Raw genomic sequence first — 27491 nt, 5'->3', positions numbered from 1 at the left:
CATTTAGTATTTGAGAATAAAACAACTGATAAAAAGAAAAAATAATACAAAATAATTACCTTCTCTAAAGTTTAACATAACTCAATGAACAAACCATGTTGGTTTATTTGAACTGTAAAAACAGAGGTACAGAATACAGGTACAGAGTACCTTAAGGCTATTAATAAATGTTTTGGCAATCTGGGTTTCACCTGAACACAGGGCAGGAATTCTCAGTGACACTCTCTTCAAAATAACAGGGATAGATTTGTTCTCCCATCAAACCCTGCATTTTTAAATAAAAAAAAAAAATCTACTTAAAATCCTTATGTGCCACTTGAACACAAAACGTTAAAAATCTACAAAGAGAAACCAAAATGTCCTTTCTTGCAACCTGCTGTTTTTAACGTCTTTGGTATTTATGGCTTTTAGCTATTTTATTTGGTATTTATGGCCCTGTGCACAAGGCAGGGGCAAAAAGACAAAACCAAAATTTGTTTCTTTCAAGGTGGACACTTGTACCTATATACATTAATTTTAGGCAAGAGATAAAACTATGTACTGGACTCTAAACAGAGTCAAACAGGCCATGAGGTATAAACACCTTTTACACACAAGTCAAGTTATAGAAATTGACCTTTATTTTGCTTATAATCAGTTTCTTTAACCTTTTTTTGATACAAAGTGACGTTATTTTAGTACAGAAAATCCATGTCAGAACAGTACCAGTTTAAGTTGTACCATCGTAGTCCACTCTGACCTCAAACTTTAAAAAACAAGCTAAAAGGAGATAAAAGAAAAACTGCTATCCCTCACCATACTTTGATTAGTAATTCATCCATGCCACCTTCTTAATTTATATATATATACACAGTATTATAACAGTATGGTTTAATACTATATAAAATAATACTGTATACATATATTTTGTATGTATTACAGTTCAAAAATACTCTCTATATAGTAGATAACTATATATAGTATTTTGAACTATAAAATAGCATCTGTAAAACAATTTATGTTTTGGACCAAATCTTTCTTTGAAGACCTGTACAAGAAGAATCCCTTTTTATTTACTTAAACAAGCTGCAAACAAACAAAACTGCAGGCTGTAGTGTAAAACTAGAAACCTCTACATAATGAAATGTTAGGAACAGAGATTGAGAAGCAGTTCTACTCAAATAATATTTAAAAACAATTAAAATACAGTACTCAAAAAACATGGCACAGAGATAGAAGAGACAGGTAGAAAACCTGTGTTAGGAACACAGAGTCAGAAGTGCAAAAAAAAAAAAAAAAAAAAGGAACTGATACAATGGAGTTTGGTACAACAGGTAAATAAGTATTGCAACCAAAACTAAATGATCACTTTTTACAGTGAAAACATTAACAATTCAGTACCTTCCTAAAGGCTTTTAATCAAAACCCTAAACCTGCGGCTGGTCTTAAATAAAAAAAAAAAAAATCCATGTGAACGCTACACACTGAAATACAAAGATAAGAATTACCCTGCAAAATTGCACCAACATAAGCTTTCCATATTTACAGTATCTAAAAGAGACAGGGCACAGCATGCTAGGCCTAGCTTAGGACTGGTCTCCACCAGTATTTAAACCAGGCCCAACAACCAAAAACCATTATTTCTCAACACATGTTAAGCTTGGATTGTTCAGATATATTACGACGTTTAAATATTAGATTCATGCATAAAACAAGAAACAGTATCTTTGACAGACAAGTGTTGACATAATACAAACAGTGGTCTGCCCCGCAGAGGAGTGTACTTCCTTCTGAGCTTACTCCCAAGACGTACCGATAAAATCCCACATTATTATCTGGTTGTCAAGTAAATGTGCTTAGAAATAGTAAAAATCGCAAGTAAGAGTCACGTTGCGCATAAACCATTCACTCAGAATTTCACTCTGTTGTGGAGAGTTACCTCATTACATGAAAGGACACAGAGTTTAAAAAAAAAAATAGGACATTCAAGTAAACAGCAACATCCAAATACTTAGAAAAGGTTTTGTAAACTGGTCATTCTACAGGGTTTTGCAGCATTGCTAAATCCATTATTTACGGAGAAGTACACACAGGTTGCACACCACATGACAACCTGTCACATGTACGCGTACAATGAGACAAGCTCGGTGAAGTGATGAACCCCTTCCCACGTGCCTCGTGTTTTGTTTTTTGTTTTTGTGTTCAGTGTTACCGTTCCCCTTCATGAAACAGAAATCACTTATATCTTTATAAAGACAGAAATGGACAGAGTCCATTGGATAGAAAGTTAGTTGGTTATTTACACCTGCAAAGCAGTTTCACAGCAAAATAAATCTACAGTGGGCCAGCTGGGATCCACAGGACTTTGTTTTGTTCTTGATCAACAGTTGTCATAATCTGAGTGCAAATGCTTGAAAGGGCTCCTCCCTGGACAATGCCTAGAGAAAAAAAAAATTAGGCTGAAAAACAGTTATGATTAAGTACGAAGACCAGTCTTAAGCATTTTTCTGCTGAGTGTTTATCAACATATCAGAATTAATTTGCCCAATTCAATATTTGCCAGATGCATGACCATTGAGACAGGGAGAAGAATAAACAGAGCAAGGAGGTCAAACATTCAGTACACAGTCTCTTCTGCTAGCTGTTAAAACAGCTCTGGAAAGCAGTAGAACTGATGGCTATAATCAACTAAGACAACTGTTTTTTTAGAGCCCTCCCATGTGCTATTTTCAGACACATCAGGTGGCGAAGTTTAAGTCTAAAGATGGTCAGAAACTACTATAATAAACCTCTGTTCAGCATGTGGTGCTAAGAGTTTTGTATTTATGTGATAATATACATAGAGACTATAGCTGTAGCAACTAGGCACTATTTACAAATATTAAAATCAAATTATGAAGCAGCTCACAAAGTTGAAGTAAAACAAAACAGCCACGGTTGCTACCCCAACTCTTATCGACAACTACATTCAAGGAATAGAAGGCCAACTGGAAGCAAATCTCTGAAAATGAATTAAAAGTTAAACAAAGAACACCTTGTATTCTACCCTTGATAAAGATAACAGTCACAAGAAGTAAAATACTAACACTGACAGCAAGGGAGAATATAGGAGCTTTAAGACATAAAAGGTAAGGAACTTCAGGACTTAAATGTGTCAGCAAAGCCTCTGGCCACAGCTAACGCTAATGCTGGAAGACTATGCCAAACCTTATAAAACTTAAGGTGTAATTCCCATTTCTGAAAATACAGATTTTATTCTTATGTAAAAAAGTAATTGATTCTGCAGTTTATACTATAATTAAGGATGTCACATGATTTTGGCTACAGAACGTGCAACCAGTAAGGTCTACGAAAGGTGACAAAGCAGTTAGGCAGTGACTCAGGTAACAAATTGTGCTTAAAATTTGGTGCAGGCAACAAAGGCACTTTAATGAGTCAAAAAATGTACTTGATGAAGTAGTTGCGGAACTCAGGTTGTAAAGTATACCATACAACTAACTTCATGAGGAAGCTACTGTATCCAACATGCTAGTCTAATGCACCAAATCACAATTGCAGTAAGCTTACATGTCAGTGCAGTTTCAACAGGAAACCTGACTAACAGCATCTGGAAAAGCTGATGACGGCTCGAGTTCATTACACTTGACACTAACAGAGAGAGGCCCTTCCCGCAGGCAACTAAGAAGGTACAGGTAGCACCTTGTTCAAGGGAGTCCACTTCCACTATCAGGGTGCAAATGGAATGTAACAAATGATTTAACAAGGAGCAGATGATAACGTATAGTTCTACAATATGGCCATGCGCAAATTAAGTTCTGTGAACATTTACTCAGTATAATTTAAATGAACAATTGCCTTGCTATTACATACCAGGGAACCAGCTTGGTTAAGGATGTGCAACTTCTCTCAGGATACACGGATGGATAGCTTTGCGCTAAATGCATCCACTCCCCTGCACTCGGCAGGTATGTCTCACAAACAATTCAGTAAGAAACCCATTGTTTTGGGGGTGAGGAGTTGGGTTCTGGGTGTGTTTCAAAACACTTCTGTAAGGAACCCATTGTTTTGGGGGTGAGGGGTTGGGTTCTGGCTGGTTTGGGCTTTTTTTTTTTTTATAGGCTCTGTTGCCATTCAAGTCAAGATGGATAAAATTTCATCCTTACTCTTTTGAATGTAATGTAGAACCACATGGAAATTTACTCTGAAATAAGACAAAGCAGCCTTCAAATACAGCAACATTTCTCTGCTGAGCAGCTTATTAACTTTAATCCAAGGTTCAGGTAACACACTTTAAGATGTTAAAAAGGTCTGTAAACTTGAACTATTCCCGATTACAATGCGCTTGAGACATCGTGGACAAAATTTGTCCTTTTTTGAAAGATTTGAAGTACACCTCAAATAATTAGATCACCAGTTACAGGTGGGTTTTTTGTTCGTCTTTACCCAATTATGAAACAATATTCCTTACATGGTATAAAACTGATAACACCGTGTCATCTGTCATTCTCAAATTATCTTCACTGTATTTCTAATACTCCTGGGCTTGTAATAAAACATTCTCAGAATCTCCTTCGGTTTTAAGATTTGTAACATGCTAAAAACAAAGCACAAAAAAGCAAGGGATAGTACTTATATCTTCAGATTTCCTTTCCCTGTAAAATGAAACACCAGAGCATGAGGTTGCACAATAAGGAAGGAGAAGGAATAAAAGAACTCTATGAAGGAACATACTTCTTTGGAATTACAGTGTAAATGGAAGAAATTGCCACAGTATTCCTAGTGATACACTGATTAAATACTAACCTGTAAAGTACTTGCTATATTCCTGTTCTATTTTTTGAGCCGTCTCAAACTGTTCTTTGGAATGTTTTTGTGTAACTTTGTCCCTCAGGAAGATTGGGTCTTTTTGTTCTCTGCAAAAACAAAAAGAAGGAAAAAAAGAAAAACCTTGCATAACAGTAATTTTATTTTAAATGGACTCAATATAATTACCTCTAGATACCTGAATGTGAGAAGCTAATTAATTTGCAGGCATAATGCTGTGCACAGAGTGCCATCTACTGTGGTTCAGCAGTAGTTCATCAGGTTCACTAAAGCCATCAGGATCATTTGTGTGCTAACAATTTTGGTTAGTTATCAGAGCAAGACAGTCTTGCATATAAGCATAGTTTCTTAGAGCAGTGAGAAAAAGAAGCAATATTTTATTTTAAATACAAAAGTCACTACGAAAATTTTAGTGATCACTGCTATGTAGGATTCTTATGTTACACAGCTTGTGGATGGGGAGTACACAAATGTACTGTGTACAAAAATATATACTGAATGTCAATAGAATCTGTGGCAAACCAAAAAGGTTCTTCAAGAGAAACCTTTGGTGCCCAGAGGAGACAGAGGCAAAAGCCACTGCATCTTACTTTATAACTATTAGAAATCCTTGCTTTCTGTCTCTTTCAATAACTTACCAAATAGAATAGCTTTAATGGTCATTACTATTATTTTCAAATGGGCTCAAGACATGACAACTCCATTTATCATTCCATGTACGAACATACAATCCATGCTGAAACAGACCTTTATGTCTTTCTTAAATTTGAAAGTGGTGATACTCATCTTCTTTATTAAAAAGAATCAAATTTATCTAAAGATCAAGAATCTAAGTCTTTTGCTATTTTCATTTTTGAAGTTAAAGTAAAACAAAACTGTTTCTTAATACTTATATAGGGAGATTATGTCACTTCTTGCACCTCTGTCAGAAGGTGCAAAGGCTTAATAAAACATCAAGGGATATTTTATTTAATAAAATATCACATGGTTTGTAATTCCTGCATCCTGTTTCTGGACAGGAATTCAAGTAGGAAATTCACAATTACTTAAAGAGTACTACCTGTCAAGACCACAGTATACACACTCCATGACAAAAGGTGACTTCTCTGGCTGGAGAATAGAGGAGCGAAAGCCAAAGGCAAGAACCAATTGGCTGCAGCGTAGGAGAGGAAACTGGCAAAGCATCATCATACTTGGCCCCACTGAGATGAAGCTCTAGGTCACAGTTACCACTTAATCCTCAATGTCATTATGGATCATGCCCATATCTATCTTATGGCTTAATACTATTATGGCTTAATAGAGTTAAGCAAGAAGAATTTGAATGACTCCTTGAGTACATTCAGTTTGGAAAACATTATTTAATTTCTGTGAATGATTCATTTAATTGCCATGCAACCTAAAAGAAATTAAGGCCATCTACTTCACAGGTGATTTTTATGGTGGTTAATTTCTGCATTTGAAAGAGATTCAACATGACTGGGATGAAAAAAATAACACCAGCACCAAAACTCATTTTAATTGAAAATAAACGTCCCTGAACTATACCCCTTACAGACTTACTTGATCTGTTTAGCATTTTTGTAGCGAATAAAAATTACAATAGGGTAGATATGAACACTGTGGAGCCGTTCGATGGCATGAGGAGCGATGTCAAGCAGACAATGACAATCCTAAGATCAAATGTAAATGCAAAACACTCATTCAGTTAAAGAGCACAAGCACACATGCAACCCCCCTTTTTCTCCCCCACTTACATCATAACAACTCAATATAATCTCACTACGTGTTTAGCATTTTAGGGCTACTGATAAATTTGTACCCAAATAACTTGCAAGTAAAAAAAAAAAAAATAAAAAAAGACAGAAAATGAAAAATTGCAAGAAATTCCATTCACAGTACCAAAAGCATGCACTGATAGAAATAAGAGTATTTTAAAAACTAATGAAATGAAAACTCAGATTGAAATATATGCAATATGGTGTTGCTTTTTTTTTTCAATTTAAATGCACATATTCATTTTATCTTTGAGAAATCAAAAGTAAACAAAAGTGTTTAAGTAATTAGATTTTTTATGGTTTGACAGAAAACTACAAGCAATGAACAGATTTTAATTTATGTCTGTTAATTAACCTGTCTTTAGTATCATTATGTTTACATTATGGATGACATTAAATGAAACAGTTAAAAAATCCTAGTTTTTCAGGGAGGTGAAACCTATGGATTCTAAGAAGAATAATTTCAAACTGTACTTAGCAATACTGCAAAATATCCCACTTTCTACAAAGGTGAGATTACTGAAAATGATTTTTAAACTGTTACAGGTAACCACTTTGTGACCTTAGGAACAAGCCTCTCAATGGCTTCAATGACGACAACATTTTAATAAATTTTAGCCCTCTCCCTGCCAATAGTATGACTGCATATTACAAATTTTACCAAGAACTGCAGGATTAAGTGGCTCACCTTTTCTGTTATCTCCTTTATTGAAGCTACAGTTGTCACATCAAAATGTCCGCTCCTCCGTTTATAATCTATAAACAGACAATCCTTCACGCCCCGTTCAATGGCTTGTTGGGAAGCTTTCATAACCTCTGTTACACAGAAGCACAAGAGAGCCATTGTTCATTCCTATTCCTTAGGCATAGAACAAAACTAGCAGAACAGCCTGTAAATTAAGGTTTTGCTTTTTCCATGTTTGTGCTACCGTTTAGTTCACATACAGATGTTATTAGCTAAGGGAGAAAAAATTATTTATATGCACATACTTACCAAGAGGACATCTGCAAAATTTTCCAGGGGATTCTTTGACCAACATATCTTTCACGGCATCAAGTAATGGTCCTAGAATAAGCACAGGCCTAGGAGAGGTACAGTCCACTTTCTGTACACGCTGATACGCCAGACTTGTAGAATCTACACACACAGAAGACTTGTTTATAGAAGTAGACATTATTCTCTTGGCATTCCTCAGATAATGAGATAACAGTAATTGTGAAAACAGCTACCTTGCAGCAGATAAGGGCCTTGAGAAGTACAAAAATGATCACTAGCCATTATAGCATTTCACAGCTTAAAATAGCTATTTTCATCAACGAACCTCCTGCTTCTGTCCTTCACACATACTACAGCCCCACCCCAATTTTTAAAAGCAATCATTCCTGTTATTTCCTAACAGTGTGAACAAGACACAATAATCAATTGGTTTGCTGGTTTCTTCCACGAAGTGTAATCAGCATGACTTCCGTACAGCACTAAACAAATCAAACTGAATATTTTTGAGTGTACTCAGGATTTATGTCTAGATTAAGTCACCTGGATAAAAATTAAATAGTTGAAGGAATGATCAAAACCCCACATCAAAAAGCCATCCCCCTCTGCAAATGAAACATTAATGTCAGTAGACTTAGGAATGAACTAGGAAAAACAAAACCTCTAGTCTACATTTGAGATAATCTGTCTTGCCATTTAATACATTATTTTTTGTTCTTGTTGATACTAAAAGTAATGTACGCTCATCATTTAAAGGCACACGAAAAGGAAACCTATTTTATTTGTAAAGGGTCTTGCTGCAGCAATTTAAAAACAAAAGAGAAAGGCTAGCCACTCCCAAGTATTACAAAGGTACTTGCCATCCAAGAACGGAATTGAGTCTGTACTAATTGTATCAAGAGCCAGTAAATCCTTTCCATCTTTGGAACCACTTCGCTTGTGTTTATGCTTTCTTCTGAAGAATGACCTTCGTGCTGCTGCTGACAATGTCTTAGACGAGCTGTTGTCATCTTTGACCTCCGACATACTATGTCTCCTATAGAATTCCTGATCCATCCTACAATGAAACAGAGTAAGTGGTTGGTATTCCAACACACACACACATATATACATGTACATGTATATTACTTTTTTTTTTTTTGACAAACCATACTACTGCTGTATCTGGAACAACTTCATGACAGAAAATTCATCAAAACCAAACATTTACAATAATCAAATAAACAACATTTCAAATCTCACTCCACCACCATTTTTTCAGGTTCTTATATTATAAATAGCAACAAAGCATGTAGGGTGACCACTCTAACAGCCAGGGCAAAATTTTCCAAAGCTCCAGTAAAGCCAGCCTTCGCATACAACTGAAGATACCATTCTTCATATGAAGCTGCATGTTATACACATCCTTAAAAATCATCTCTTATCAGCCCAAAACAACATGTAGTTTTATTTTAGATAAGCACAAATATTTTGGCCACATAACATGTGAAATGTAGTTAATTTTACTAATCATCTTCTAGTAATAAGCTAATGTGTATGCATCTGTATGTATATAGTGCTCATTCTACATAATACCATTTATCCCATGATCAGGTTGAGTTTTGAGTTAAAACATGGAGAGAAGACTATCAGAAAAATATAAAGGAAAGCAGAGGAACATTGAAATGAACAAGTGTTTTATCACTTGTAATAAGTATAATAACTCATGTGATTTCGGTAAGTATTTAAAAACTTGAGTTCTTCCATGCTCCTGAACTTTTCTACCCATGTTATGCAGTTGAGGTGAATACACAATCTTATATTAAAATTTATATCCACAGATAACTAAAACCATTGGTACTTTGCAAGAATGAGTGCAGTAGTGAGTTAAAGGATCCTTTTGCTGTGGTTAATATCACTTATAGTTATTGAATTACCTGTCACACCTTAAGGCTTTGTATCCATTCCATTTCTAATTTACTTCTCAGTAGCATTAAAGATGACTTGGTAGAGCAATATATTTAAAGTTATTAAAATATGTCACCCAGAAAACGACATCTGAGAATTAACATCTCCCGGAAATGATAGAAGCAAACACATTTTACATCACATCTCATTAGTCAGACACTTTTAAAGACCAAAGTAACTAACTTGTATGGCTGTCACTCACATATATTTACTGGGAATCTGTCCTCTTTCCAGTTTTTGAGCATTCTCATCTAGCTGCCAGGCCATCCAGCAACCAAAGTTTCCTTGTGGTAGAGTATCATCAACATACAAAATGTCATCCTTCTTAAAACTTAAATCCTGTTCCACTTCTGCAAGACGGTCATAAAGTGCTCTGGAAAGAAAGACATAAATAATCTCTTCAACTGGTCTCCACCAACTCAAGGGCAGAACAGATGCATTTTGAGAAAAACTATAATAGATTGGGGTCACATTTTACATTTCGAGAGTACAGAAGTTTACAGTGAAACATGCATCTTTTAACCAGTGTTACAGGTTGCATACTTGCTGTCAGAAACTAGCTGGGATAAATCAATAACTTGGAATTTATAAAACGTAGTACAACATTTGTACTCTTTCTCTCATATAACGGTCAGCATGCTACCCTAAGCTGCCTTATATTTTCATTACCAGCCACGCTCAAATACCTAATATAGAATCCATCTCCAGGAAGCTCTTTTATCTTATTAAATTCTTCTATTCTGTATTGAGTCTTTATTTTGATGTTTTCTCCAGGCTTCAACATTTCGAGATAAGCTTCCTCAGCTGTTTTATTGCGCATATCAATGGACCCATACTGCAAAACACAAAACCCTAAGTGTGATACAGATCTCAACGTGCAATAGAATCAGGTGAGCTTGAAAAATATGTAAAATTAGTCTTTTTCCTACTGACAGACTCAATATACAAGTGAATCTTACCACTCAACTATACTACAGTTTGCACTTCAAGATGTCTAACAGGAAATTGAGGGGTTGGGGTGAAAAGCAAAATACCAACTGAATGCAGCAGACATGCTCCATGAGAGAGAGTTTATGCTTCTTTAAATAATTTTCAAAGCATAAGCTGAAAATTGTAAAATTCACAGTGGAAAGAAGTTAATATTTTTAGGGGAAACAGGTAGTCTGAGGGAAAGTCCAACACAACTACAAAGCCAAGTCTGCATCTGGATACTAGAAGCACAATGGGAGAATCTCAATGCTCAGAAAGTATAGCTCAGCTCTATCTGAAAAGCTCATAAACAAATGCACATTTATCACCTTAACAGACCAGCCTAGAAGAGAAATATTCCCATGTCAAATTGAGAAAGCATAGTCAAAGACATGACATGTTTTCCCCTGAAGCCTCATTATAATTTCATTGGGGTAAACTCAACATTCTTCTAGGTTTCACAGTGTCATCCCTATTCCTATCTTTGTCATACATACAGCATTTGGATTCAAGGTTTTCCATTTAGATGAGAGAACAGCTCTTCATAATTCCATTAGACATATATTAGTCCTTCAAGCCTGTGCAACTTAGATTCTCAGTGGTAGCTCTCCAGGTGTGTATTATCCAGCTCTTCACAGGTTGCCGTCAGAACAAAGATTACACACCATTCTCACCAAGTTTTTCTGGCAGGCTCACAGAACATCTCCCATTGCAAGACAGCAAGATTCTTTGTACAACTCCCTCTTTATACCATCCTAGACATTTTGTCAGTATGCTGCAGTTTTCCTAACTTACCTCAAGTATCATGTCACCCAAGACTAGTCCATCAGGCCCTTTTGCTGGGCTATCATCATCTACATCTGACACAAATATTCCATAGAGGTTTCCACCACATATCTGGATCCCAAGATCCACCTGGGATTTTTTAACAACAACAGTTCTAGGTTCAGGGGTCCGTTTATTTGTGTCCACAGGGCCCCTTGCAAAAGGAAGAAAACACAGATGTAATTCACTTTAAAAACCTGTATTAAGAGTATACAATGAACTATATTCCTGAACAATACGTGTTTGCAAAATTATTATTCAAAACAGGTCACCTACAGATACAATCATGAGAAAAACTTCACATCACTTACTGATCTTCTCAAATAAATCTTAGTTGAGAAAAAACTTAGACTTTACTTCACTCCTTGCAGAACCCATCTTTCAAATCCAAACTGAAATCCTGTACTTTTATCCTGGGTCGACTTAATTTGTCTGCTTACTCATTTGAACCAGCCACATCTACTCTGACCTTTTTGCTTTCTGTTATAAAGACAAAAAATTTTACCTTAAGGAACTCCGGGGACTTGTAGTTGGTGTGGTTTGCTTGGATGGGGGTGTCATTGTTCCTTCATCTTGTTCACTCACAGTATCAATTATAGAATGATTGTCAGGTGTTGCAGCTCCACTGCCTTGAGGGGTGGAATGATTACTCACAGGTTCTAGGCGAGAACTAATAGAAAAAAAAAATATATATATAAGGCTAGTGGTTAGAACTTCACCAGTGATGAGTATTTTCCATGTAGACACACAGTTTTTAATTTGACCGCAAAAACAAGTGTAAAGCAAGAAAAAATATCCCCAAACAACATGCCAAATAACGTACGCTCCCCACAAATTTGACAAAGATAAAGGTCAATCTTGATATGTGATCATGCATGAAAATGGTTTATATAATTAAGTCATATGCCTTGTCCAATTTGTTTCAGGAAACTCCTCAGCTATAGAAAGAATACAAAATTGGTTTGAAGTACTGGAATCTCTTAATACTAGTATGAGGTAATCGTCAGTTTTGGTTTAATGAATCTAAGGATTATGTCTTAGGTAAGAATAAGTATAGGTGTATAAAACTTTTTTCTTGTGATAAGCATGTACTCACACATTACTTTTCTATGCAATCACACTACTTATCAACACATTTGCATACAAATTACTCATACAGAAGTTATCTATTATCTATACAACTGCATGGATTAGGGTAGTTCTTTAAAAGCCTTGCCATCCTTACCTTGATCGTGAATGATTGCCAAGCTGATACATATGTGGGTTATACTGAGCCAGAATAGTAATGGTGTCACACTGCTGTCCAATAATTAGTCGAGCCTGTTGCTCTGTAGCATTTCTCAAATTTATTCCATTAAACTATGAAAAAAACCACAGAAAACAGGATGCAAAGTTTTAAAATGGGAACTAGCAAAACCATTCTTTCAGTCTCCTAATTAGTCTAATAATTAAATGCTGATCTTCCCTCTCCCCACCCCCCCCCAACTGGAGTAACCAGAAGCATGGAAGAGTTGCCATGCAATGATTCCTAGGGTTTAAACTCTCTGGAAGGAATCACTAATTTTATTATTTGGTAACGTAACCATGAGTTGAAAATCCTTTTACTATTGAAAGACATAAGTATTCTGAACTGTGTTATGATTTGCTATCATTGATTAAATGAAAGTTGGTTCAGATGACTGATGTGAAAAAATTCAGGACTGAATGGTAAATTCAGATCCATAATCCTGTTCAGGTCCATTTTATGTCACCTGCACACTGTTTAACATACCTATGCTTTAACATACATTTACAAAGTGATTCCGTACTTTATATAATGTTCCTCTACATACTCTTTGGCCATATGCCAAAATGTGACTGTAGCTAATAGCATACCTCAGTATTTCTTAAACCAGCTATCTCAGGTATAGGTACAGCACAACAGCAGCACAAAACTCAGTAAAAGCTGAGTACTTATGAGGAAGACTCATAAGTTGAGTGAAGTTTGACTTTAGGACTATTTTGTTTTAAGCAACTTAGCTAGTTAACTTTAATTTGAAAAATATCTGTATAAGATGCAAAGCAGTCCTATCATCAAAAGACATTATTTTATGATAAAGCCTGATGAAAGCCACTAACAGTCACAATTACTGGACTACGACAATACAGAAAGAATAACCTCTGCTATTTCTCACAGCAGACAAATTTTCACAAGATAGTCTTTTAAGAAGGGCAGTTATTGCTGGTCTCATATGAACTGAAGTAATCATTAAACCAAAGGAATAGTAAGCAAACAATTACCTCTAGTAACTGATCACCATATTCAAGGCCAGCTTGATGTGCAATGCTCCCACCTGTTACTTTAGAGACAAATATTCCACCATTTTCTCCGCTCACAATGGAAATCCCTAGTGGCTCAGAACCCTTCTGCACTTTTACATGACGTGGCTCTTCCATGTAGGGCCTTTTAGAGGAGATAGTTAAAACTGATTTGGAAAAAATTGCACTTGAACTATAACAATGAGATTTACATGCAATATTTTATGCCTGTCTGAATTGCAATAATAAAATAAGTTTAATTGGTTACTTAAAAAGAATATTGTCAACTGTTTTAAATGCATTCCTTTAACACCATGCAATGTACGGTGGCAGAACTAAACGTATACCAGGTACACAACTGGTCTAAAGCATTATGGTAAATATGAATTACAAATATTATGGTGGAGAAATTGGTAGGAAAAGAAACTTCCAGATCCATATTATATAAAAGTAATTTAACTACTATATATAATATGTAATTTACAAGCGATATTCCAGAAGGGTATGTTACTTATAAATGCTGAAAGTCTTTACTGACCGTAAAAATAAACATCAAAAATGATGAGGTAGTAAACCAAGGAACAACAATGCACAATATCAGATTTTGTATTTGTATGCAGGGAAACATAAATTAGTAATGAAAATTAAGCAGTTGCAAACTCAAGCCATTAAGACAGCAGTTTGCATGGTAGTATTAAAATTACCATGCAAATTCTCCTCAGGGCAATTATCCAAACGTAAAATAGCACAAAGTGCGCAATACTGCTTGAGAAGGACAACCTTATATCAGGCCAACCTCAAACTCCTTAGTGATGAGAACCTAGGCCTAGGAGCCACAGGGATTCTCAGAAAAGACCTATTACGGAACAGATATCTGAAAGATGTAGAAGATTTGAGAAGAGAAGAACACTTAGAAAAAGACATACAGTAATACAACACCAGTAAGTATAACAAGAGAACAGATCATATGAAATAAAACCCTGATGCATTCCCCTGTCCGCCCCCCATAGTTGGGAAGTATCCACCCATGCAAACATGGCTAGTCCCTTCCACAGTATGTATAAACAAACGGAAGTGTCCTAAAAAGTGCTGGTTCATATTACCATGATCTTAATGATGTCTATATACCAAAAGGTACCACCAGGTGCTAACAGCTAAACTAGTTCAGAATGAAACAGATGAGGTACCAGACGTACCTGAGGGTGTCTAGAGCACATTACTGGAGACAGAAGGTCTTGGCAGCCCTTCTAGTACACAACTTTAATAGCATTATACTACTTCTGGCATGCATTAATTGGAATGTCTTCTTTCTGAACACTTCATTATATCAATTAGAGATTCTCTGAATTGTGCAGACTGTTTATTTAAATCCTGCTGCGTTAACTGCACTTCACTCACTGCTATTAATGTGACAGATGAAAGGTATCTTTGGGAAGACCGGGATTTGGGGGATGCATGGGGGGTGAGAGGAGGGAAGAGGACATTACTTCATAAATTATGCTTGTTGTTACAGGCTTTGAAGGTAAGCATTTGGTAGCCTTCTGCAGCAGGGCATAATATTTTGTCACCTTATTAATATAGAAAATATACAAACTATCTGATAAGTATGCAACTCTGGGACCTGAACCTTATAGCATCAACATCACTGCTAGCAGTAATGCCCTTGGAGCTTGTCTGTCAATGTAATGAAGATAAAGCAGTTGAGTAATATATGTAAATTACAATGTCATATGAAACCTCTTAATATCACAAGATGATTACATGTTAATGGGCCCAAACAAAAGTTATGAAGGTCTATCACCTCACTGGAAACTAAAATTACACCTTTCTGCTCTATTGTATTTTTCTGCTTCCATCTACCACAATCATTTTCAGTTTTGTTGTTTGTTTTGCATTGGAATGATTAAGAATCAAGCCCATACAAACTGCACAGGATCATATCTTAGAACTCTAGTAAATTCAAAATGAAAGATAACTAGTAATGCATATAGTAGGGATACAATAATAAAATAAAACAGCATTAAAAAGGTATCTTACTTGATTAGCAGCGTAATTAAAATCAAGTGAAATGCACTCTTTTACAATATTCAGACTGTCTGCTACAATCACTAAATGCTGTTTAGAAAAAAAAAAAAGTAATGAATCTGATTCTTTTCATTTTCATTTAAATTGGTTCTCCCATAACAGAATAGATTGGTTTTTTCATCTGTGTTATATATTCTATGGAAATGCCAAGCAAATCGCTTATATTTTATGGGGAGGAGAAGGGATAGAAAGAGTAAATAACCATTTAACATGGCATCATCGCACATTTACTTAAAATATTTCATTTAGCCAAGTAGCTATTTTAGGAACTATTTTTGTGTTTTGTCTTTTTTGTTTGTTTCGCTTATTCTAAACAAAATCATATCCTTTTTAGACTGTGAAAGTCATTCATACTACTGTTTACATGCAAGTACAGCAAGAGTTGATGGGCTGGCACCTGACTGTACTTCAATATTCTGATCACCATTAATAGAAGTTAATTTTTAGACATTAGAATGTCCTGACCATTACAAAAGTTGTAGGGATGTCAAAAATCTAGCTTTGCTGCCAAACACTAAACATAATTAGTCAGGTGAAGAAAATACTGACTTTGAACTTGCAATTGACAAGTACAGAAACATTTATATGAGAAAACGAACATAGTACAGAAGTCACACTGAAGTAAAAAAGAATGAAAACCCACAAAGACCTCTTTACATTCCGTTTCAAAGTAACAGTGCACACAATCTATAGTGTCACTACAATAACTTATTTAAAGATTCTTTAAACGAGACAAAAAAGTTTCATATAACATTTTATGAAGAAATTTTTATTACTACCAGCAAACTTAGAATACAAAATATCCTTATTACTTTGTTCACATTCTTATGGTCAGTCATTTTACAAAAGCCACGCAATACAAAGGGGTCCTGAAGTACACATAAATGTAATATACTCCAACACACCATAGTTCCCGGTATGCCATACCCTGCCTGAGTGGCATTTAGCTGCCTCAGTGTAAATAAAAGCCTGATTCAGATTTGTGTCTTGTTGTTCAATGCTTTGAGTTCATGCAAAATGTTTCATATATTCAGTCTAGCCAGATCACAATAAAATGAAATAAAATGCCTAAGACTGATACCATAAACAATGCATCTTGAACATACTCATCATGAGATAATAAGTCATTACAACACAAAGCTCATGATCTTAAGAAAACTATCATATGAGGTTCAAATTGTGCAAACAGCCATTCATATACTTAACGCTATTGCTAGTAGTGGTCCAGGTAAAACCAAAGCAATCATAGTCACAGTAGTAAAATAGAGTCTGTACATATAGATATATTCCTGCACAGTTACTTTATTCTTTTTATTCATCTGGCTGAATTGAATCAAGGCACAGTGGTTAGAACGCATATTCTGTTATACTAAGTCAGCTGATATTTAGCTATCAAATATTACTAGGTATTTTGTTTAGTTTTCCAGGGTACAGATGAAACCTATCATTAATAAGCATCTGAGGTAGCTCAGCTAAAGGAGTATTTTAGACTATTTGTGTTCGGTGTGGCCATTAATTTACCATAAAGAAGTAAAATCTTTATGAAATTCATTACTTTTCTGAACTCAAAGACTTAGGTTTAGAAAAAAAAACCACAAAGATCTTTTATATACTTCATTAAAAAAGTAAAAACATTAAGTAACAGGACCTGAGATGCTTTTCTCTATCTTTATTTGTCATTTAAACTAACTATTCATATTCCTTCTGGTCCAATAAATGTACAAGATTTCTTCAGACACATTCCTATTAAAAGCAAATAATGTGGGGACCTTACCTATCTTTTCTACGTTCTCCAACAGATACTGGGCTAATAGAAATTCTAGGTAAAGTAGAAAGGGAGTTCTGGGATTGGCTGCTGGCAAAGGAAGATGTTTCCAAGTTAAGAGGTGACTGTGGAGGAGTTATCAAGCTGGGACTGCTACATTCAGAGTGTGACAAGGAGCCTATAAAAGAAAACAACAAAACAACAACAATCAAAGTCAGGCTTCAGTGTCCTGCATTTGTCATGCTTCAGAAGATCTACAGAGACATAGGGAAAGACACCATACACACCAGACACAAATAAGGACCACACTGTTAACCATCTAATGAGCTTAGGAAGCCAGCTTCCTAACTTCGGTAACTACCATTAGACAGTGTAAACTCTCTTTCCTTAATATATGAAGTATGTCTTTTATATGTGTGCATAGAAATATTTCCATTCTCACCATAAAGAACTGAGTACAGACACAAGCATGTCCGAAAACACTTCACAGTGCAGTTAAGGAAAGAGTTAAGGAAAAATAATGGAAAACAGGAAAGTTAAAATTAAGATTTAATATGTTGGTTTAGTTTCAAATAAAATCTTTATTTACTGCCTTTTCCTTTGTGTATGACAAGCATTATGAAACACCTGAAAACACCAACAAAACCCCAGCATGAGTTTTACACAAAGACAGGAAAGTACTGCAATTTTTAACAAGCCTGACTTGTTTTTTTTTTTTTTTTTTTTTTTTTAATTTTCACTTGTTGTACCCTCCTTGAGACATTTACTAAACAAGTTCCCTAATAAGAACATTCAGTCATCTGCTTCTTCTGACAGAAAATAAATCTCAAGTTACTAATTACAAACAAAAGCCATTTGCAATAATTATATTTACTTGGTTAGAGAAAACAACTGCATACAATCAATTAAGGCTATAAAATATTTGAGCAATAATGGCAGCAAACAGCTGCTATTTACTGTAATCAAATTTTGAATTCTAAAGCTCTTGAGCACTCCAACTGGTATTTTTAATGTATGATATATTAAAAATTGCTCAAGAGAGAATATTTATAGTGAACTACTAAATTTTTTTCATTGGATTTCAAAATATGATTTATCATCTGTAATACAATAGCATACAAAATAATATAAAGAATTGAAAAAAAATATATACTACTGCAGGTCATTTCACTGTCAAAACATTTAAGACATCATTCCTGAGGAAAATTACAACCATAAAACACGCAGCTATGCTTACTCTTACTTTTTTGTGCACATTTTCTTGCTGTGTTCTAGAATCAACTAACAGAAGAATCACCTTTCATTTTAAAGGTTCTTTTCTTTACCTTTTTTTGTTTTAAAATACAAGTTTTGTAATATTCATAAAATTGTCAGATTTTCATGCAACGTGATAGAGCAACTGCAAAGGCTTTGGATTAGCAATACTTAAAATATTACAATAAAATTACTTATGAAATAATTCACCTCTGTCAGAGCCCACGATGGACCTTGGATATCTTGGTGTTAAAGGGATCTTAATTCGTTCTGTTCTGTATTGCAAGTTACTTGAAGAACCTATTTTTACAAGAGAAAAATTAAAACTCTACAAATTGAAACGCAATGACATTGAATAAAAAATACATTAATTTTTCAGGGAACACTAAAAGGTGCTCTAAATTTCTGTAGAAGCACTGATATATCGTATACAACATACTTTTTGTTAATTGTCTCGGTTACATAGCAAGTACAAACAACGTAATGCAGCCTGTACTGTGTGTGTATATACACAGTATATACTATATATATCAACATATACACACGTTCCATTCTTGATTGAAAAATATTCAAAACATTTTTAATAGAAATGCAACTTAACCTGAAGTCTAAGCAAGAAACTAATACCTGAGACTACTAAGAACCTATGAGACTTTCCAAAAGGTATTTAAAGTATTCTGATTATATTCTGCTTAGATGAACACACAACTTCTTGACACTGTTTCCATACTATTGTGCCATTTTTTCTGTAGCTCCATTGTGGCTACAAAGCTTTCAGGCTCTATTCAAATGCAGTCGCGGTCACAGGTGGAACACAAGAACACATACGTGTACAAAAAAAAAAGTATTACATAATTTAAAATGAAAAAAATTCCACAATATTAAATGTTACTGCTATAAAGCATATGTTTTCTTTGGTATTACTAGGACAGGCATAAACAATCTTAAACATCAATCAAGTAAACGTAATTGTAACTTATCTTCCAACAATACAATTTACATTGGGCCATTTGTCATAATTTCTTTGTTCTGCAGGCTCTCTCCTTCTTTCTTTACCTCTCCACCTCACTGAACCTCAAAAATACTTTCACTAGGCCTCCCACACCTTCATGAGAATACTTTCAAATAATAAGAGGCATCTAAAGAGCAAGTTTGCATCTTTAAAATAATAATTTAAAATAATATTTTAAAGCCTATAAAGAGTGAATTAAACAAGGCTACTTCCAGGAAACACCTTTAATCATAAAACTGGAAATATGATGCAGATAAACAGGAAAACTTTTAGGCTTTGCTAGCTATAACAATCCCATTAAGCATGTCCTTAAGGAATTTTCCATTCATTACTACTCTCCAAAAGGCAGGAGTCTCACATGAAATAAATCATAAAAGCAAGTTACCAAGTCTTGCACTGGATGGCAAGGAATTTGAGCCATGAGATGCTCTTGTACGTGAATTTTCAGAGTAATCATTGGAGTGTTTATGACTTAGGTCCAAACTCAAGCGACCTTGATGCTGAGCACTACATCAAAAGCAAAGAATAGGGCAACAGTCAGAACCACGCAAAGCATCTCATCAAAGAGTAAATGGCCAAACAATTTTCATTATCCTTATCCTGAGTAAAATAAATGTTCCCCTCCTTCCCACCTCCTAATGGCTTCACTACTTTATGAATTAAGACAAGTGAGAGAAAAGAGCCTAAACTGCTTTAAAAAAGGAAAAAACAAATGAAAAGCTTACTTTGTTTTGTTAAAGAAAAAAATATGAACTAGTTCATTAAAAAAAGTAACTTCTTAGCCAATATTAACCCATGGAACAGGACAGAAGCCCAAACCATCAGTTGCTGAAAGCAAGATGAAAGCAACTGGCACATCATCTCTATGTAATAATGTTATTGAGAAGTCTGGGTCAACATAACAGACAATAGTAGTCTTTCACTCTGCACTGTATAAACCAACTACCAGGAACAATTTCATCCTAATGTAAATAAGTACTGAAGGTGATATCAAGCTCAAAATACCTGGCATGCAGATGTTGATGGCATATTTGGCTGGCAACTGATGGGCAATTGTTGGTGTGAACTCTATGGCTCCATGCAGTATAGATGGGATTTCTCATGACCGCAGTTACTGCAGGGCATGGAGCTAAGCTTCTTGGTACAGTACCTGTTTAAGACAATAAAAAGACATTCTTACTAAAATTAATAGCATATAAATTACAGATTATAAATATATTTATAATACATAATTATATAAATATTTAATTTCTGCATATACATGTACATGTATCTCTAAGTTCACTACCATGCAGAAGAATACTCAGTATCATTCAACACCTTTTAAGTAGTACATACATACTTAAAATCTGGATTATAATTTTATAATGACTCAATAATAAAGTGCCTTGGATTACAAAACAAATAAAATTTTGGACATCTTTCTCAAACGCACTGCTAACTACAAGATTTCGTCTATTTTCAAATATTAAGCTTCTTTATACAACAACAACAAGCCTGTTTTTCTCTCCATACAGTCAAGATTTTATTCAGTACTTGAACTACATGCAGCTAAAATGATCTTGTTTCTGTTCAGACTCCTACTTTTGACATGTCCTATGGCTTTAGCTTGTAGTATTGCATTATTTTATTATTCAGAAGACTTATTACTCAAGCTGCTCATTCAAGTACACTCATCCTTCAGTATTCTAAATCTATTTGATCAATACCCTCTTAAGTGAGTTGGAGGCATAGCATACAGCAGCAAAAACTTATTCTCATTTCAAGACAGAATCATACCATATAATGTAGGTTTGACTTGACTGGGTTATTGTGCAATCAAGGGTACCATGACAAGATGACTATTTTAGGAAGAAAAAACTTATAACAGTTTTCTGCTTTCTCTCAATGAGAAGGAAAGTGACAGATAGAAAAGAACAACAGAAACCAAATAGCAAAAGATTCTTTCAGATGAGATACTCTTTAGTATGTCTTCACATTCTGAGACAGTCCGAAGCTGTCCATTCTTCTACACATACTAGTCATTACCTTCTCCATGGTCTCCAATAAGAAGTGCTCTAGAACCTGTAGCAGCTTGGGACTTGGCAAAAAACTGAGAGTATGTTCATAAAAATCAATATTGTCTTGGTTTGAATGTCAAGTGTCATATGAAACTGCTGAAGCACTGAAAACTGAACCATCCATCTGGCCACGAGTTTACCAGGTCTAATCAAATGCATCTTGACCAGCTCAAAGCAACCAGCATACAATAGCCTCATTACCTCCTGAGGCACTCTGCTTAGTCCATGCCAACTGTCAACCGGCTAACAATTCTACCTTCAATACTAACAACTGATGAACAGAGACAATATGTTAAATGTTTTCAGTTTTACCTGATTATACTGATTTCCATGTGAGCTACTTCTGATTCCCCACTTCAACAGTATCTCAAACACGCTGACTTAATCTTTTATTAAGACAGAATAAGATTATAACCAATTTGGGCATTCTATTTGAGATATTCCAAGCATTTTACTTCCAATAGGCAGAGTTTGATACACAATACTTCCTGAACATTAGTTCTTTTTTGCTTTAAAATATTTCAGAAGTTGAGTGTCCATCACTCAGGATGCCTCCACTTACTGTTCACTTTCAAAAACCTTGAACATCTCATTTGTCTCCCTAACGTACAGGCTATACCTCATTCACCACTAACACATTCAGAACTCCTTTGCACAGAAATAGATGAAACAAATCCTTCAGCCAGAAGCTGTTCAGTTTCCTTCATGGTTAAATACATTTTACTTCTTTACAGTCCAGAAAACTAACACACCATGCTGAGATTACAACAGACCCCAAAAATATATTTTGGGATTCATGTTTGCTCCTCAGTTATCCTGACTGATAGGGACAGATTCCTTGGGGCATTCTTAGAAAGTAATCTGAGTTCTTACCTAATCCCAGGGTAGATATTTAGAATATAGTAGTTTAACTAAGCGTATTTCTGGAATAAAATAATTCAGAAGGGGGAAATTTTACAGTTATTATTCAGGATATCAGAAACACAGACAGGTCACATTAGATATATCCGTGACTTAAACATAAAGAACCATACTGACACTTTATATCTTGCCATCCACATCAGTGTCACGCACCTGATGACATACTTCCAGTGTATAAGGTGGAAGACACAAAGCCATCACTGTGCCTAGCAGAACGTTTTGGTGAATATGGTGCCCATTCCTGTAGCTCTGGAGACAGATGCTCCTCACTGGCTGGAGTATACTTCTGCACCTACATAAACACAGGATGTGATTACAGGCAGTTGGAGATTTAGAAGAAAATATCCATACTCTAAAGGCAGTAAACAACTTCAGACTTCCTAATACATATTCCAGAATGTGCTAGCCATCACTTAAAGGTGTAACAAGAACTGACTTTTTATCTTCTACTGATATTATTAACCTCAACTCTTCTTCTTCCACACTGCTGTTATTTATTATTTTGTCCTCTTTTTAGGTCAGTATTTGCAACTTATCTGATATATTTTCCTTCAGAACAGTACACCTTAGTTACATTTTTTATTACTGTTTTCACAAGACACTTCAACTGTAGATCTCATTCTGTTCCTTTAGACATTATTGCAAGTGTTGCCAAAGGACACCTGGCTATCCTGCCAGAAAGTTTTCCTCTAAGTCTGCATTGTCAGATATATGTGAACCAACCTCGCCTTAACATAGCAATTCAGGTTGAGGAATCATGCCAATTTGTTCTCTATATAACAAATAGGCACTGGTGAGCTAGGAGACATGAAAATAGCTCAGATATTGACAGTGATGCTACAAAGATACAAGTTCAGGGTTCAGCATGCAGAGTTCACGTAATTTAAACATAAAACACAAAAGCATTACATAAAAGGATGTACTAAGTGAAAAATAGTTACAATTTTTTTTTTTAAATCAAAGTAGTATTTTAATTATACAAAGTTACTGACAGTATGAAGACTATAAAATGAAAAGAATCCTTCTTAGAACCAACACTTGAATAATACCATGGGTGTGTTAGTAATCGTACCACCCAGGGATCAAAATCGTCCCACTCAGGGATCAAAATTTTCTTGAACTTTCTATTTTACCAACCTACACAAACTTAGTAACATATACACATGCTATTATATGACATTTTAACTCATTCTGATGTTGATTACATACAAGGAAAAGTAACTCTGAAACTTGAGCCTTCAGGAAACAAATACAGGTAATATTTTTTCTACCTGAAAGAATCCAAGATGAAGGATCTGAAACTATATTACTAATTACACCACTTTGTATAACACATATAGCTAAATAGACTAGCCTTCCTAGACCACACATACTTTTTTTCTCTACCTAACCTAGTAAGACATGACACTCAGTCTCCAGAATGAGATTTATTCAAACAAATAGTCCCATTTTGAATAAATAATGTTGTTAAATCATATTTTCATAAATGGTCTATCTTTGCAATGTGACATGCCTAATGCTCTATCAATTTCAGACTACATTTACAGATACGTAGACATATAGAAAGACTTAGAAAAAACACCACTGAATTGTATACCCTTTTCCACTAATCAGTACAGTGTGCCAATGTAATTTTTATAAAACTTCAGAATCCTTAATTTCAGCTTTTCTAAGACTGCCTCTTTCTATTTATTTATTTTATGTTGTCAAAAACATACCAGGAAGAGCCCTGATCCTCCCTCCATGAAGCAGCATTAAAAGTCAAGATGTGGCCACTAAGCAGAAACCTATCATTCTGTTAGGTGACTTTGTATTTTATGATACTGTGAAGTGACAAGTGAGTCAGAGGTAGCTTCTAAGGGGACTTGGACCTTGACAACGGGCTATGTTTCCCCTGTAAAGGTATGCAGCTGGCTACCCAAAACCACATTTCTGAAAATACCCATATTGAAACAAAAGGCAGAAGCCTTCATATGAAAATTCTACCTGAAGGGCAGGATTAGGAATGGGCACAGGGGTCATTTTATGTCTCAGAGCAGGGGCTGATTTTGGCCTTGGTCTTTTAATCTCTGGCTCTTCAACTCTTTGAAAGCCAATATCATCTTCACAGGATTTTCTTGAAGACAGATGAGTGCAGTCAATTCCCTCCTCACGATAATAGTGTCCAGCGTTCCTGCTGCGACCCTTGAGAGTAGCTGAATCCTGCTTAAGTGCCAAGGAAACCGGAGCTTGGGCAGTGGCTGGGCTGGTGGGTGGTGATCCAGTTGTTACTGTAGACTCAGATGCAGAGCTTGCCTGCTGTTTATGTTTAAATTTGATCGAGTCACTTCTCTTGGGAGGGGTTGGAGGAGTTGAAGCTACTTCAGCTTTTGATGGCTGAGGCGAATGTCCTGTCACCTGATTAGGAGAAAGGTACTCCAACTTAGGAGGAGTTGGTGGTCTTTTGAAAGTATCAGGATCAAAAATAGATTTCCTTTGTTTTGGCTTTTTATAAACAGAGAACTTCTCTGTTTCTGTTGCTGAGATATTAACCATGACTTTTGGCCAGGTACCACCACTATGCTTAACACCATGTCCTTTGTCAAATGTGGTCTCCACCATCATACAGTCAGTTCCTGTAGGTTCATAAGGCAGCCTCCTGTTGTCCAAATCAACAACTCCATAGCCTCGGTCTCCATATGCCTCTGGGCTGAAGGAGCTGAGACTGTGTTCTGAATTACTGTGGCAACTGTGCATTGTGCTCCTGTGAGAGTCTACTCGTAAGGTATTATTAGGGAAGGGTTTGTGATCACAAAATGAACGACTGCTCTGATCACTCTGGTCCTTCTTGCCATCCATGATGTCTGGATTGAAAATGTCAGTTTGTGTTGAGCTGTTGAGTTTCAGATTCCTTTTGTTTTGGGCTTGTATCTCTGATGCATGAACCCTACAATTTGATATTTTTTCAGAATCTTTCAGATTTTCGAATATATTTTGACCACTCCAAGATGAACTCTGAGGAAAAACCTAAAACAAAAAACCAGAACCATATTTTTACAGCTGATTTCTGTTTAGTATGTGTGGTGGTTTTACCGTGCTGGGCAGCTAAACCGCACAACCGCTCTCTCACTCCCCCTCCTTTAGATGAGGAAGGGGAGAAGTAAAGCAAAGAACAACTCATGGGTTGAGATAAGGATAATTTAATTAAAGGGAAATAATTATAATAATTAAATAAAGACTACCATGAACTAAACAATTTAACTAAGGGGAAATAAAAGGGAAAGGGGAAAAAAGGGAGGAAAACAAACAAACAAAATAAATGAAAGCTATATGGAAGTGCAGAGGAAAGAAATTACTCTCTACTTCCCACAAATGAGCGATGATTGACCACGTCCTTGAAGCAAGGCCTCAACGCACGCAGCCGGTGTTCGAGAGGAGGACCGACGTCTTCTCAACGAGAGCCCACCCCTCCCCTCTTCTTCCTGTTTCCACCTTTTATTGCTGAGTGTGACACCACATGGTATGGAATATCCCTTTGGTTGGTTTAGGTCAGCTGCCCTAGTGATGTTTCTCTTCTCACTTTTTGCCCACCCCCTAGGAGGGTTAGAGAAAGGCCCAATGCTGTGCCACTGCTGCTCAGCAGTAGACACAACACTGGTGTGATAACACTGCTGTTCCAGCTACAAGTACAGAGTACGGCACTGTATGGGCTGCTGCCGGGAAAGTTAACATTCCAGCCAGACCCAGTACAGTATGAGGCATATTCTAGCCTCCTTGATTTACCTCAACCTGAATATATATGTACATATGTACAGATAATGTTGGGAAAATTTTAATAAAAAACTTGCAGATTTAAAGCACAGATAATCATATAAAATTAAGACCCCCCAAAATTGAAATACTTCTAAAAACAACCCCCAAAAGGGCAACTCCACATCTAAGTGGAAGCATCAAACTGACAGCAAGTACCTCCATTCTAATTCTACCTTTGTTATGTTGTGCTTGCAATCATCTTCCATTGCCCATTGCACTTCATACATTTTATCTTCACAGTTTCTTAAAAACTCAATCTCTCTGGAGCTGGAATTGTCGCTGACAGGCCCAAAATAATGGGATTCTAACCCCAACAAGCTAAGCAGAAGAATATTATTTTTTTTTTATAACATTAACCCTGAAAAAGAAAGCCTACTACTTATCCCTGACGACAGAGTTCAATTTTCTGTGCAACTTCCTCCTAAGAGTAAACCCTTCTGTAGTCAGGAGAGAATTTATCTTTCATGCACAGAACTGGTGCAGCTCTGCAGCAGAAAGCAATAAAATAGCAGTAACTGTGCTAGAAGTCATTCCACGTGACCAGCAAACAAATGAGAAAGAAAAACAACAAATAAATTTTGTTTCCTACCAGATGCCACAACAGCCTTAGTTTGGAAATAACTATTAAGTGTACTATCAGCAAAATACATCCAGATGGTCCTATTTATAGCAGAGACTTTCCCATGGTGATATATTTATTTTTAATACACACTTCCCTTAACAACTAAGACAAGTCTGTCAAAGTTCAAGAAAACTCTGCAAATTAAGCTTTTCTTACTCACCTTCATCAGTGACAGGGTAAGAGAATCCCTGCAGTTTCGTAGCAAAGCTTCACATTCAGTAAGTGACTTATTATCTAGTGCAATGCCATTGATCTACATGCCAAAAAAAAAAAAATCACAACAGAGATAGATAAAACCAAAATGGCAGGTGGGGAGCATCTTAAAGTACCATCTCTAACACAGGAAAAATACTAGTTCTACACGCA

At 35.7% G+C, this 27491-nt stretch overlaps 1 protein-coding gene across 2 annotated transcripts in view; it reads right to left on the bottom strand.

The window, feature by feature from the left end:
• Nucleotides 1-673: 673 nt before the first annotated feature.
• DLG5 (discs large MAGUK scaffold protein 5) overlaps nucleotides 674-27491 on the bottom strand; it is a 108003-nt gene continuing 81185 nt past the window's right edge. The window contains exons 15-34 of one of the 2 annotated variants that reach the window (XM_084289857.1): nucleotides 27286-27378; nucleotides 24698-25717; nucleotides 22865-23003; nucleotides 20736-20880; nucleotides 20116-20237; nucleotides 18929-19018; nucleotides 17474-17642; nucleotides 14411-14488; nucleotides 13597-13759; nucleotides 12542-12675; nucleotides 11822-11986; nucleotides 11287-11470; nucleotides 10209-10357; nucleotides 9725-9895; nucleotides 8436-8632; nucleotides 7576-7719; nucleotides 7270-7397; nucleotides 6367-6476; nucleotides 4783-4892; nucleotides 674-2417 (exon numbers count right to left, since the gene is read on the bottom strand). In XM_084289857.1, the coding sequence (XP_084145983.1) occupies nucleotides 2314-2417; nucleotides 4783-4892; nucleotides 6367-6476; nucleotides 7270-7397; nucleotides 7576-7719; nucleotides 8436-8632; nucleotides 9725-9895; nucleotides 10209-10357; nucleotides 11287-11470; nucleotides 11822-11986; nucleotides 12542-12675; nucleotides 13597-13759; nucleotides 14411-14488; nucleotides 17474-17642; nucleotides 18929-19018; nucleotides 20116-20237; nucleotides 20736-20880; nucleotides 22865-23003; nucleotides 24698-25717; nucleotides 27286-27378 (3615 nt within the window). In that variant the 3' untranslated portion in view covers nucleotides 674-2313. The remainder of the gene's footprint in view (nucleotides 2418-4782; nucleotides 4893-6366; nucleotides 6477-7269; nucleotides 7398-7575; nucleotides 7720-8435; nucleotides 8633-9724; nucleotides 9896-10208; nucleotides 10358-11286; nucleotides 11471-11821; nucleotides 11987-12541; nucleotides 12676-13596; nucleotides 13760-14410; nucleotides 14489-17473; nucleotides 17643-18928; nucleotides 19019-20115; nucleotides 20238-20735; nucleotides 20881-22864; nucleotides 23004-24697; nucleotides 25718-27285; nucleotides 27379-27491) is intronic. The other variant, XM_084289858.1, reaches the window with a different exon arrangement.

The sequence above is a fragment of the Netta rufina genome (genome assembly GCF_964035555.1).
Source record: "Netta rufina genome assembly, chromosome: 7".
In the NCBI taxonomy this organism is placed as follows: Eukaryota; Metazoa; Chordata; class Aves; order Anseriformes; family Anatidae; genus Netta; species Netta rufina.
The sequence above is the reverse complement of the archived record's forward strand: the minus strand, read 5'-3'. Positions and strand labels throughout refer to the sequence as shown.